This window comes from Vespa mandarinia, chromosome 2 (genome assembly GCF_050613455.1).
Source record: "Vespa mandarinia isolate Hongniang chromosome 2, ASM5061345v1, whole genome shotgun sequence".
NCBI lineage: Eukaryota > Metazoa > Arthropoda > Insecta > Hymenoptera > Vespidae > Vespa > Vespa mandarinia.
Window position 1 is genome coordinate 18,940,001 of NC_140811.1, and position 12,078 is coordinate 18,952,078.

Below are 12,078 nucleotides of genomic sequence, written 5' to 3' on the forward strand. Positions count from 1 at the left end.
ACGTCAAATAGAACCCCAGGGTTCGGCGGAGTACATTTTGGGAATCGTTGATAAAAAAAAAAAAAAAAAAAAAAAAAAAGAAAAAAAAACACAAGAAAAACAAAAAAAGAAATACAGATCATAAAAGATGTAAACGTGCGGATTAATAAATTTGAGAATATTAGTGGATGAAAAAAAGAAGAAAAAAATATATGTATATTTAAAAGACATGATTAATGTGGATATAAGTTGTAATCATAAAGACGTCAAAAATTTAACGAGAAATTTCAATTCGAAATCTTCTTAGTCTTACCTATTGGACCGAAATTGTTATTTGACAGATCAATCTCGAACGTTTCGACGTTTATATCCGTAGACTCCTTGAATATCTCAGCTATCGCATCTCCGTTGGCTGAGCTTAATTCACAACTGCTGACATTTAGAATCTCAACGTGCTTGTTTCTCAGTAATACTGTTAACGAATAAACAATAAATTTTCATTGTTGGATAAGTTGTCTGTTCGTCCGTGCGTGTGTGTACACGTTGTCAAATATTTCACATGCGTCGCGAGATCTTTCAAATGAATAAAACTCGAATTATCTTGTTTCGTTCTCTTTCTTTCTTTCTCAGATCAGTGATTTTCAATTTTGTCCTACTTTTTATTCTCTCTTTTTTTTTTTTTTTTTTTTTTTTTTTTTTTTGTTTTTTTTTTTTTTCTCTCTGTTGATATTTAATAGGGAATATTATTATCTGTTTATACTTACATGCACAAATGTGAATACCACCGGCATCACCCAATGGATTCAATCTCAAATCGAGATGACTCAACATTGATTCCCTTTCTAACAAAACATAAACTATACCAGCTATACCCTCGGCCCCGATCATATTGTTGACCAAGCGAAGTACTTTCAATCGTCCGTGTAACGATACAAATTCAGCGACCGCTTGTGCACCCAAATCGAATAGCTTGCAATGTGAAAAATCCAATTCCTCAAGCTATTCCCATTCCCAAAGCAGAAAACAAATCGATAAGTTAAATTCAAGTCAATTTGTATATTACAATTTCTTTTTATTTTTCCTTTTTTTTTTTTTTCTTTTTTAGCCCCCTCTCCTTTTTTTGTTTTTTTTTTTTTTTATATACTTATCACATAGATCGTTTATCTAATGCTTCGCTAACATTTTTATTTCCTACGAGTTTCTGTAGAAGAACAGCAACTCTGGCTCGATCCAACTTGCTTCTTGTAAAACTAAATTTCTTCAGATTGTAACAAGTTTTCAATCCTTCGCCAAGATCCGAACAGTCTTTCACTGAAAATCTTTTCACATTTGATAAGATTAATCTATTGAAGAAGAAGAAAAAGAAAAGAAAAGAAAAGAAACAAAAATTATAACAACAAATATTTATTATCGCTTAATTGATAATTACTTACTCGAAATCTCTCCATTCGAAACCATCGTCCATATAGATCATGCCCATGTTCAAGGACATTTCAGTGAGGTACGGTAATTGCGGTAAGATTATCGACATTGGAATATGCTCAACCACATCGTCATTGTACAGATTATCATGATCGTCATCGTCTCTCACTGGTTTTCTAAAAATTAAATTCACAAAGATTGATTGCCTAGAAAACAATACTAATTTTTTTATTAGTTTATCTACGCTACAACTATATATATATATATATATATATATATATATAATGAAAAAAAAATTATAGTATATAAAAAACAAAACAAAAAGGAAGAAAGAAAAATTATAGAAAACGCAAGATATCATTTTATATTTATAGTAAGAATAATAATTTTCAGAATCTTTTGTTCGTTTTAATTATGTTATTATTAAATAATATATATATATATATATTTATTTTTTTTTGTTACTTATTAATTAATAGATTAAATCATAATTATTTTGGATTCAGCTTAATTATGATGATTATTAAATTTTTTCTTTTTTCTTCTTCTCTTTTTTTTTTTTCTCTTCTTTAACACCACGTAATAGAGTAATGGCCTGAAATACTTGGAGCATAATTTCAACTTAGCTTCAAGTGCAAACACAGAGACGATTTTAGCCAAGAGGCCGAGAACGTGTATCTAATAATAATCTTTAGGAATATTGTGAGAAGGCGTTCAGTCGAAAAGATATATTATTCGTTGGCACCTTCGTTGCACTCACTTGGTAGGTTTTAGAGCACGCAACTTTAATACACGCACGTGTTCGCTCGAAAGTTCAACAATTTTCATACAATCATCTCTTTGCGATTCAAAGTAACTTGGCTCAAGATTTTCCAAATATTCGGCCAAATGACGTTCGCAGTATAATCGTCGCCATGATTTATCGTAATCATTTGGATTATTAAAGGACCATCTATTAGAGATCATATATATATATATAAATATAAATGTTACAAATATATTATACTATATTAATATTTATATATTATTATATTATATATGATATAGTAAATAATATATAAACTCTGTAATATAAATATAAAAATAATATAAATTTATTTAATACACATAAACACACACATTATTTAAATATTTATTTAATAAATTATATGAATAGGAGAATAAAATAAAATAATATATAAAAAAAAAAGAAAAAAAAAAAGAAGAAAAAAATAGAGAAAATGATCAACCTATTTTTGGCAGCACGTTCCCAATAATGTTCGTCATCTATCTTAGTAATAGTCAACTCAAAGGGAAGATCAGTGGGCAAGGTTTCTATAATAACATCTTGATCCATACAATTTGGCAATTCTTTCAGTACGGGATTATTTTCCCATGACGATACTATAACACGAAGAGCAAGTATCTTTAATTCCGGTACTATGTTATCATCCCAGTTGAAATTTTCCGAAATAAGTGTTCTCCGTTGTTCGTATGACAATGAAGAAGTCTCTGCCGAGCATCTGCATAAAATAGAAAAAAAAAAAAAATAAGAAATGAAAACAAAAAAAATTTCTATCAAATAATAAATAGATTATACGGCTATGAATTTCATTAAAATGATCGAAATTCTCTTTCTCTTTTTTTCGAATAAATATGTACGAAGTTGTGAATTGATTTTTTTTTAATTTCTTTTTTTTTTATTTTCTATTTCTTTTTTTCTTTTTTTTTTCTTTTTTTTTTTTTTTTTTTTTTTTTTTGTTTTCTATTAAAGAACAAAAAAAAATGGATTTAGTCGACATGCGTAAAGAAGAACATTGGATCAATTACTTGTAAGCTTTGAAGATATTCTCGGTAATTGTATGCGGAATTCTCATTTCGAATGTCCCTTTCAGATAAGTATGATTCTCTTATCTGCAAAGAATTATTTATATTACCGTAATTAACGAGATTTATTTTCTCCTTTCTTTTTTCTTTTTTTTTCTTTTTTTCTTTTTCCTCTCCTAACATTTTCAAAAAGTCTTGACGGTGTAGAAAATGAAAATAAAAGATAGAAAAAAAAAAAAAAAAAAAAAAGGAAAAAAAGAAAAGGGAAAGGAAAAGAGAGGGAGAGGAAAAAAGAGAAAGAAATGAGAGAAAATATGAAGTATGTAGGCAGACGGAGTACTTAAGGTGTATATATACATATGTAAGTATATTAACGAGAGTCGTGTCGCTGCCAATCGGAATCACGAAGGAGGAAAACTCGTTTGAGTGAGGCTTCGTCACCAATTAGCCTAACGAGAAAGGTGTACGGGTCGCTTAACTCTTGAGCGATATTCTTGGAGAATGAGAAAGAACGTAAGAGAGAGATAGAGAATGTAAATGAGGGTAGTAGGGGGTTTTAAAAGAGGCCTAGACGGATAAATTAAGTACAAAGAGAGAGAGAGAGAGATTGAGACAGAGAGAGAGAGAGAGAGAGAGAGAGAGAGAGAGAGAGAGAGAGAGAGAGAGAGAGGAAGAGGAAGTATAATAAGTTGTTCTTTTTTTATACTCTTTTTTTCGTGTTTACTTTCAGGAATGCCCGGAAGGTGTGGTTCACGAGGACTCCTTCAAGGACATATACGCAAAATTCTTCCCACATGGCAGTGAGTTCCAATTATATATGAGATACGATTTTTGCGTAAATTAGTTAATGGCGACCCCTCATGCGAATTGCAGACTCCAGCCTCTACGCTCACTACGTATTCAAGGCTTTCGACGTTAACTGTAACGGGGCCATCAGCTTTAGGGTAATTAACTGAGAATTAGAGAGAAAAAGAGAGAAAGAGAGAGAGAGAGAGTCACCATTTTATATTTATTTATTTATTTATTTATTTTAATAAGAATTTTTTTTTTTATTTTTTTTTTTACTTTAATCTTCCTTTGTTCTCAGTTTCACCAAACATTTGTATTCATATATGTGTGTTGAGATTAATTAACTCTGAATTATTCTATCTGCAGGATCTTTTGGTAACCCTATCGACCCTTTTGCGAGGTAGTATTTATGAGAAATTAAGATGGACCTTCAAATTGTACGACATAAACGGCGATGGTTGCATCACGAGAGGTGAATTAGGTGAAATGGTTACGGCCGTTCACGAGCTCATGGGTAGAAGACATCATGCCGAGGAAGAAAGAAAAGCCAGGGAACAATTGGACAGAGTCTTTAAAAAGTTGGATCTTAATCAAGACGGTGTTATCACTATCGAAGAATTTATTGAGAGTTGTCTCAAGGTACGAGATAATGTTGGGATATTGTTAGAATTATTAAAATGTTTATATTGTTCCGAGACAGCTTTTAGAGTTTGTAGATAGAAAAGAAGGAGATTGGCTATTGTGTAAAATCGAAGAAATTTTTTTTTTTTTTTTTTTTTTTTTTTTTTTTTTTTTTTTTATTGTAAAAAATTTGCAACCCACCCCACTTATCATCCCCTATTTTTTTCAATCTCCGAATCGTCAATTAAGAATTCGTTAATATCGTTGAATTAATTACACACGATATGTTGAATATTTTTAGGAAAGATAAAAAAGAACGTGTTGATTCGCCTATTTAAAATCGATTAAGATTATTTTGTAAAATTTTGATAAACTTTGATATAATTAAAATTCGTCATGAGTATGTCATTAAGTATAAGATTATTAATTGTAATGAAAAATTTGGAATTGAATCGATATTATTTTGTATTGGGATATTATGTTTATAGGACGATGTGATCACAAGATCATTAGCTATATTCGACAGTGCGCTTTGATCTCCGGCAGAAGAGGAAAAGTCGGAGGATGAGGTCTCTGGAATAAATGCGATAGCACAAACGGCACCGACGCCACCAACGCCGCCTACGCCACTTTCAACAACATTTTCACAATCTTTGTCGCCGTCGCCACCACCACCGTCCTATTCCTTGTTACCACCGATACCTCCGCCTTTACCCTCGCAACCACCACCAGGATATACTGTACAGGATCAAGAGCTTTATTTACTCTTGGCAGCTCATTGGTGGAATCAACCGGAAGCTCCTCTTTTTTGTTGAAGGTAGAAACGTATGAGCTTTTTACGAAGTCGAGGAATATGAATTTTTTTGTTTTTTTTCCCATTTTATTTTTTCCTTCATCCCAAATTTTTCGAGAGATTAACAATTAGTTTTTATTTTCTTTTAAAAACAGAAAGAGGATTATGAAGTTGTTATGACAATTTAGAAGTTTGAAGAAATTTAAAGATGTTTTTTGTTTTCCTTTCATTCTTTCTCTGTTTTTTTTTTCTCTCCTTTTCTTTTCTTTTGAACCGTCAACAACGCTCATTAGTACTTTCCTGTAGCATCCTTTTTATTTATTTATTTTTTTTTTTAATGTTTGACGAAATCGAATGTACAGAAGTGCAAAAGAAAAATATTTAATAATTAATAAATGCATTTTTAATAAATTGTTAATTAAAATTCAACTTTTCAGACGATTTAACGCAAACTGCAACTGCCTCCGGTGCAATGAAGAAATATAATGTATGTTCGACCGTAATGTTTATTAAAGAGAGAGCGAGAAGAGGAAGAAGATGAAGATCGAAGGAATAAAAAAAAAGAAGAAGAAAAAGAAAAAGAAAAAGAAAATAAAAGAAACAAAAAAGGAGGTAAGAGACTAAGCTTCGAAAATTGTTAACTCCCGATATGAAGGGAGTATATAACACGAACGAAGCAAGAAAGAAGATAAGCATGATAAACATTCGAAATTTGATCGAATTCAAATTCATTGCTCTCTTCTTAAAAAAGAAGAAAATAATATTATAGGATATATTATAGAAAAACGTATGAGATAGATAAATAGATAGATTCGTACGAATCGTTCTGTAAGTATTAAAAGCGTTTCATTCGAAACACCTGATAGATATCAGCGTAACGAAGAGAAAGAGAGAGAGAGAGAGAAAGAGAGAGAGAGAGAGAGAGAGAGAGAGAGAGACGTTGTTGAATAATTTATAAAAAAAATTCCTATGAGAGAGACGTAATAATAATAATAATAATAAATAAGTAAATGAATGAATGAATGAATGGAATAAATAAATAAAAAAAAAAAGAAAGAAGGTACCTTACGTGGTCGCTCAAGTACCGTCGATTTGTGCCAAATCGCCGTCAAGGAATCCATGTTCCAATCTCATGAATCTCCCATAATAAAAGTCTCTTAAGTATTACATTATGAATATATAAATAAAAATGAAAAATAAAAAAGGGAGACAAAAATTTGAAGATTCATAATATACATATGTAAACGTCAAAAACGTTTTGGTATCACGAAAATATTGCAAATGATATTCCTTTAAAGGGAATATAACATTGGAAGGTAACAATCTTCGAATGGTGTTAATTATATTACACCCAATGAAAATTAGATCATTAGAATTATATCGAAAATCTTCCAGATATCGATTTTAAGGAAACGGAAATATATAATATTATAATAATGATAATAGGAAGAATAATAATAATAATAATAATTGATAGAAATCATGGTATTTCTTTTTAAGATCGTTAAATAATAAAAATGAGAGAGACTCATGAGAGAAAAAATTAATAAATGCTTTTCGAACGTAACGTTAAAGCAATAGAAATATTTCTTTTCTTTTTTTTTTTTTTATTTTTTTATTTTATTTTATTTTATTTATTTTTTTTTTTTTTCTTGGTATGACAAAAAAATACTGGCAGTCTTTCAGTTCCTTGCAAAAATAGTAAACTAAATAGTTCAATGAATGAATGAATGAATGAATGAATGAATTAATTAATTAATTAATTAATTAATTAATTAATTAAACGTACGTTATAATGTCAAAGAGAAACACATAAGTTTAGCTAAATGTTTTTCCTCTTAAGTTCAAAAAAAAATTTTCTTTCTTTCTTTTTTAATTTTTTTAATTTTTTCTTTTTTTTTTTTTTAAGAATCGTAGATAGAATTAAATTTCAAGATTATAAAATTTATATCGGGATAGATTATCTATGTGATTGTATTAACGACTGCACATATCTTTATCTAAACTAAATCAAATAAGAAGAAAACAAAAAAAAGAAGAAAAGAAAAGAAAAGAAAAGAAGAAAAAAAAAATTAGAGAAAAGAAAGAGGAAAGAAAGAAGGAATGATAGGAAAAAAAGCCTGATATAAATTCCTATGAATGTTACTTTTATTTTATTTTCAGGATAGGCTCGATAACGAACGAAGAAAAATAAATGTATCTATTATTTAATAAAATTGAAAATTAATATTTTCAAGCTTGCTAATAATGATAGATTAAAGAAAAAAATAAAAAAAATAAAAAAAGATAGAAGAAGAAACGAAAAAGAAAGAAATAAAATAAAATCGCAGAGAGAGAGAGAGAGAGAGAGAGAGAGAGAGAGAGAGAGAGAGAGAGAGAGAGAGATTGAGAGAGAGAGAGAGAGAGATTGAGAGAGAGAGACAAACAAACAATAAAATCGTCAAATTGATAGAAGAGCATTGATTATCAAAAAATCGATGTTGACTAAACACCAAGCTATTGTAATTAGCATGTAATACATAAACGGAAAGAAACAATAACGTGTTAAAGTTTATCATAGGATTTAAAGGAATAAAAAAAAAAAAAAAGAAAAAAAAAGAAGAAAGAAAGAAAAAGAAAAAAAAATAGTAATCGTTTAATAATAATCATAATAATCATAATCATCAAGTCATATGTGTATATTAGAGATTTTTCTGTAAGTCTCACGAACACGTTTAGGCATACGATTTGTAATATTGTGTGCATGGGTGATGATGCCGGTAGATATAATGTATTCGCGAATTAAACGAAGGAAACATTGTATCATTCTAATCATTTACAAAGGATTTACTCTCGAATATGTGACCGTAAAGAAAATGAAAAAGAAAAGAAAAAAAAAAAAAGAAAAAGAAAGAAAGAAAGAAGAAAAGAATAAGAAAAAATAAAAGAGAAGAAAATTTTTTAAATATCAAACAAATTCGAATGAATGAATGAATGTTAAATTAGTGTATAAAAAGTTGCACTATTTTTAACGTCTCATCACCGATTGAATACTAATACATATACGCACGCACGCACGCACATACATACATACATACATAAACATACACGCACACATATATCACGGATTCTGATCTAAAAATTTCTATCGCTATTACTGCCACCGATCATTCTTTTATAGAATACATTTGTGAAATAATATTTGAATCCGTTTAAAATAAATTTCTTTTTTATTAAGTTTTTTTTTTTTTTTTTTTTTTTTTAACGACTATATATAAATATGTATATATATATTTTTTTTTGGGTGGGGGGTTTTATTTTAATCTTTTATTATTGTTATTTCATATGCTCGAAATAAAGAAAAAAAAAGTTTGTGACGGAATTATTATTTCACAAAATGTATCTAATTCTAACGTGTCTATTTAAAAATCATTCGCAAAGACTGTCAAATAAAATATTGCTAATGTTGAAAGAAGAGAGAATTATTAATCGTGTAAAAGAAATGTGTGTTAACAAAAGGAGCCGATCAAATTCTAATTAAATATGTCCGAGAAAAATTTATATATACATACATACATACATGTATATTATATTTCATTTATTTATATATGTTGTACAAAAAAAAAAAAAAAGAAAAAAGAAAGAAAGAAAGAAGAAAAAAAAAAGCTGATTGAAAGAACGAGAACGATTGAAACATAATGGCTTACTTACTTGATTTCGTTGGGACTTATTTGTTTCTGTGCGGGTCTAATCGAAAAAAAAAACAAAAAAAAAACAAAAAAAAAGTAAACTTATTATATACGACAGGACAGCTGTCATATCACAACGATGCCTTTCACCCATAAATCTTTTAGATTTTTATACATGCACATATGTGTTACTTATGTACTCGTAATTTTCTTTTTTCCTTTCTTCTTTTTTTTTTTTTCTTGTTTTGTTTTCTTTTTTTTTCTCGGCGAAATAGGGGCACCGTACTTACAAGGGAAAAAAAAATTAACATACACACACACACACACAGACACAAAAAGAAAGGAGAAAAAAATGATAAGAAAAATAAATAAATAAAATAAAAAAATAATAATAATAATAATAATTAATTAATAAAAAATTAGTAGAAAAGAAAGGATAAAAGGAAAGCACGTTATAAAATCAAACGCAAAAAAGCCTCCTTCTTTTACTTCGATCGATCTCTTATAAGCGTTTTTTGCCTTTAGTGTCTTAACGGGGATCAAGAAAACGTACGATTGCTAAACTACATATATATACCATACATAATACGTGCGTTTCTATGACAACGAGAAAAAAAAGAAATAATACAGCCTGCATCGAAAGTAGCAGATTTATGCGCGCGTATCGAGCTTACATTCACGCGGATACATACATGCATATGTATATTCAAAGCATTAACACTAAAAAAAGAAAAAAAAGAAAAAAAAAAAGGAAAAAAAAAAGAAAAGAAGAAACAGGAAAAAAAAATAATAATCTCGCCAAAACGTATGTGTGTATGTCTCTCAAAGAAATGTATAATAACTTTAATAATTTCATCTCTGTTAAGAACAAATTTTTAAATTAAAAAAAAAAAAAAAAAAAAAAAAAAAAATAAAATAAAAAAAAAAATACAAGAAGAAAGAAAGAACATGCAAACGAACTATAACGAACAACAAATAAAGAATTAATATGATGCTGAAATACCAAAAAGAAGAAGAAGAAGGAAAAGAAAAGAAAAAACGGGAGAACGAAAACAACAATAATAATAACAAAATAATGTATTATCAAAAGTATAATATGCGAAGATAAACGAAGACTCGAAGTATGACTCAAGATCAAAATATTTGCAAAAAGATTATTGTTATTTTCATTTGCGAGAATCAATTAATGAATAATAATTAATCGATGTGCGTTTAATGCATATACGTATTTATATGATTATGAAAGTGAATTAAGTCGCTTGAGATATTTAAAAAAAAAATTTATATGCTTATATTTATATTTTTCAAACTTTTTTTTTTTCTTTTAATCGCACGGAAAAATTATCTTCTTCTTTCACTTACGCTTACTTTTTCTCCGTTTGTCAGATTACAAATAGAAAAATAACTTTTCAATAATTCCAATTTCGAAATGTCAGTATGTATGTGAGTGTAAGTGGGCGCGCGCGCGCGCACACGTATGTGTGTGTAAAAAAATATTTCAAATAGAAAAATATGTAACTCGTAGCACACTTTCATAATCATCAGCTATAATATGATATGCTCTTTTGATGCATATTATCATGATACATATGATGCATAATCAGAGATAAGGAGATATCATCTATTATGCCGACGAATAATTTCAAATTAATGAGAAACAAACGAATGATATAAAATATTAAAACGAAAATGGATTACACTGCAAAATGTTATTAATAAAAATTATTAAATATTGTTATATGCTATGTCATTTTGAAGGAACTAATTAAAATGCAATAATTTCGATTCGATTAATCCCTTCGATGTATATAAAACAATAACAACTCATTATAATATATTACATACTCGTTAATACATATATATATATATATATATATATATATATATATATATGTATGTATATGGTTAATTTTTTTCTTACAATATTTTATTTATTCATATAACAATAAATTATAAAAAAAAAAAGGGAAAAAAAATGACAAATGCAATGTAACAAAATATGGATCCTTTTGATAATACTTGGAAACAAATTGAAAGAGAAAAAAAGAAAAAAAAATAAATAAATAAATAAGAAGAAAAGAAAGAAAACTGATCGACATGCTTCTTACGATTAGAAAAAAACGAACACGATTATGATCACACACGGTAAGGATATCGATTCAGAGTCAATGGACTAAATGAGAAAAGACAAGAATTCAATTATTAAATGTGATAAATCTCATTATTCCAAATATTTATTTTCTAATTTTACTTGTAATATGGAAGGTAATGAAAAGAATTTAATACAAATAAATAAATAAATAAATAATGATAATGATAAAAATAAAAATAATAATAATGATATTAAAAAAAAAAGAGAGAAAATAACGATAACAACAACAACAACAACAACAACAACAACAACAACAAATAAAATAATATAAAATACGGCATGTGGTGCGAATGATCTATGGTTAAAAATATGGTTCTTGTTGTTGATGCGGTGCCTTCTACGGTCACTGCACAGATATATTTTTTATAAAGTTTTTCTTATAATTTGCAAATCTCATATTCTCGGAAACACTAACACTAAGAGAACAATAAAAAAAAAAAATAAATAAAAGACAGAAAAGCAAAAAAAGAAATAATAATAATAATAATAATAATAATGATAATAATAAAAATAAAACCGTAAGAAAGTTCCATCGATTGTGTTCTTTTATTGGTAATGAAAGAAAAGAAAAAAGAAGAAAAAAAAAAGAAGAAGAAAGAAAGAAAAAAAAAAGATAAAAGATGAATAAAAAAAAAAGATAAAAAGGACAGGCATGGGGAATCGTCAGATATCGACACGATCGATGATTAAAAACAATAAATCAATAAATGAATAAATAAATACGTATATACGTAAAAACAAGGCGATTATACAAATAATTAATATAGTCGTTTGAAATGATCTAAACTACATACATACATTCATACATTCATACATTCATACATACATACATACATACATACATACAT

General features: G+C 27.9%; 2 protein-coding genes across 3 annotated transcripts in view; one reads left to right on the forward strand and one right to left on the reverse strand.

The window, feature by feature from the left end:
* LOC118439542 (dynein regulatory complex subunit 5) overlaps window positions 1-9,229 on the reverse strand; it is a 9,546-nt gene extending 317 nt beyond the window's left edge. Inside the window, exons 1-8 of the mRNA XM_085655471.1 lie at window positions 9,101-9,229; window positions 3,211-3,294; window positions 2,631-2,903; window positions 2,162-2,353; window positions 1,413-1,577; window positions 1,160-1,298; window positions 744-978; window positions 293-451 (exon numbers count right to left, since the gene is read on the reverse strand). Coding sequence (XP_085511597.1) covers window positions 293-451; window positions 744-978; window positions 1,160-1,298; window positions 1,413-1,577; window positions 2,162-2,353; window positions 2,631-2,903; window positions 3,211-3,257 — 1,210 coding nt within the window. The 5' untranslated portion in view covers window positions 3,258-3,294; window positions 9,101-9,229. The remainder of the gene's footprint in view (window positions 1-292; window positions 452-743; window positions 979-1,159; window positions 1,299-1,412; window positions 1,578-2,161; window positions 2,354-2,630; window positions 2,904-3,210; window positions 3,295-9,100) is intronic.
* Window positions 1-11,874, forward strand: part of LOC118439549 (A-type potassium channel modulatory protein KCNIP1) — a 19,955-nt gene extending 8,081 nt beyond the window's left edge. Inside the window, exons 2-7 of one of the 2 annotated variants that reach the window (XM_085655473.1) lie at window positions 3,938-4,007; window positions 4,081-4,151; window positions 4,363-4,635; window positions 5,106-5,434; window positions 5,848-6,022; window positions 7,574-11,874. In XM_085655473.1, the coding sequence (XP_085511599.1) occupies window positions 3,938-4,007; window positions 4,081-4,151; window positions 4,363-4,635; window positions 5,106-5,153 (462 nt within the window). In that variant the 3' untranslated portion in view covers window positions 5,154-5,434; window positions 5,848-6,022; window positions 7,574-11,874. Of the gene's footprint in view, window positions 1-3,937; window positions 4,008-4,080; window positions 4,152-4,362; window positions 4,636-5,105; window positions 5,435-5,847; window positions 6,492-7,573 lie in introns of those variants that run through there. The other variant, XM_085655472.1, reaches the window with a different exon arrangement.
* The last annotated feature ends 204 nt before the right edge of the window (window positions 11,875-12,078 follow it).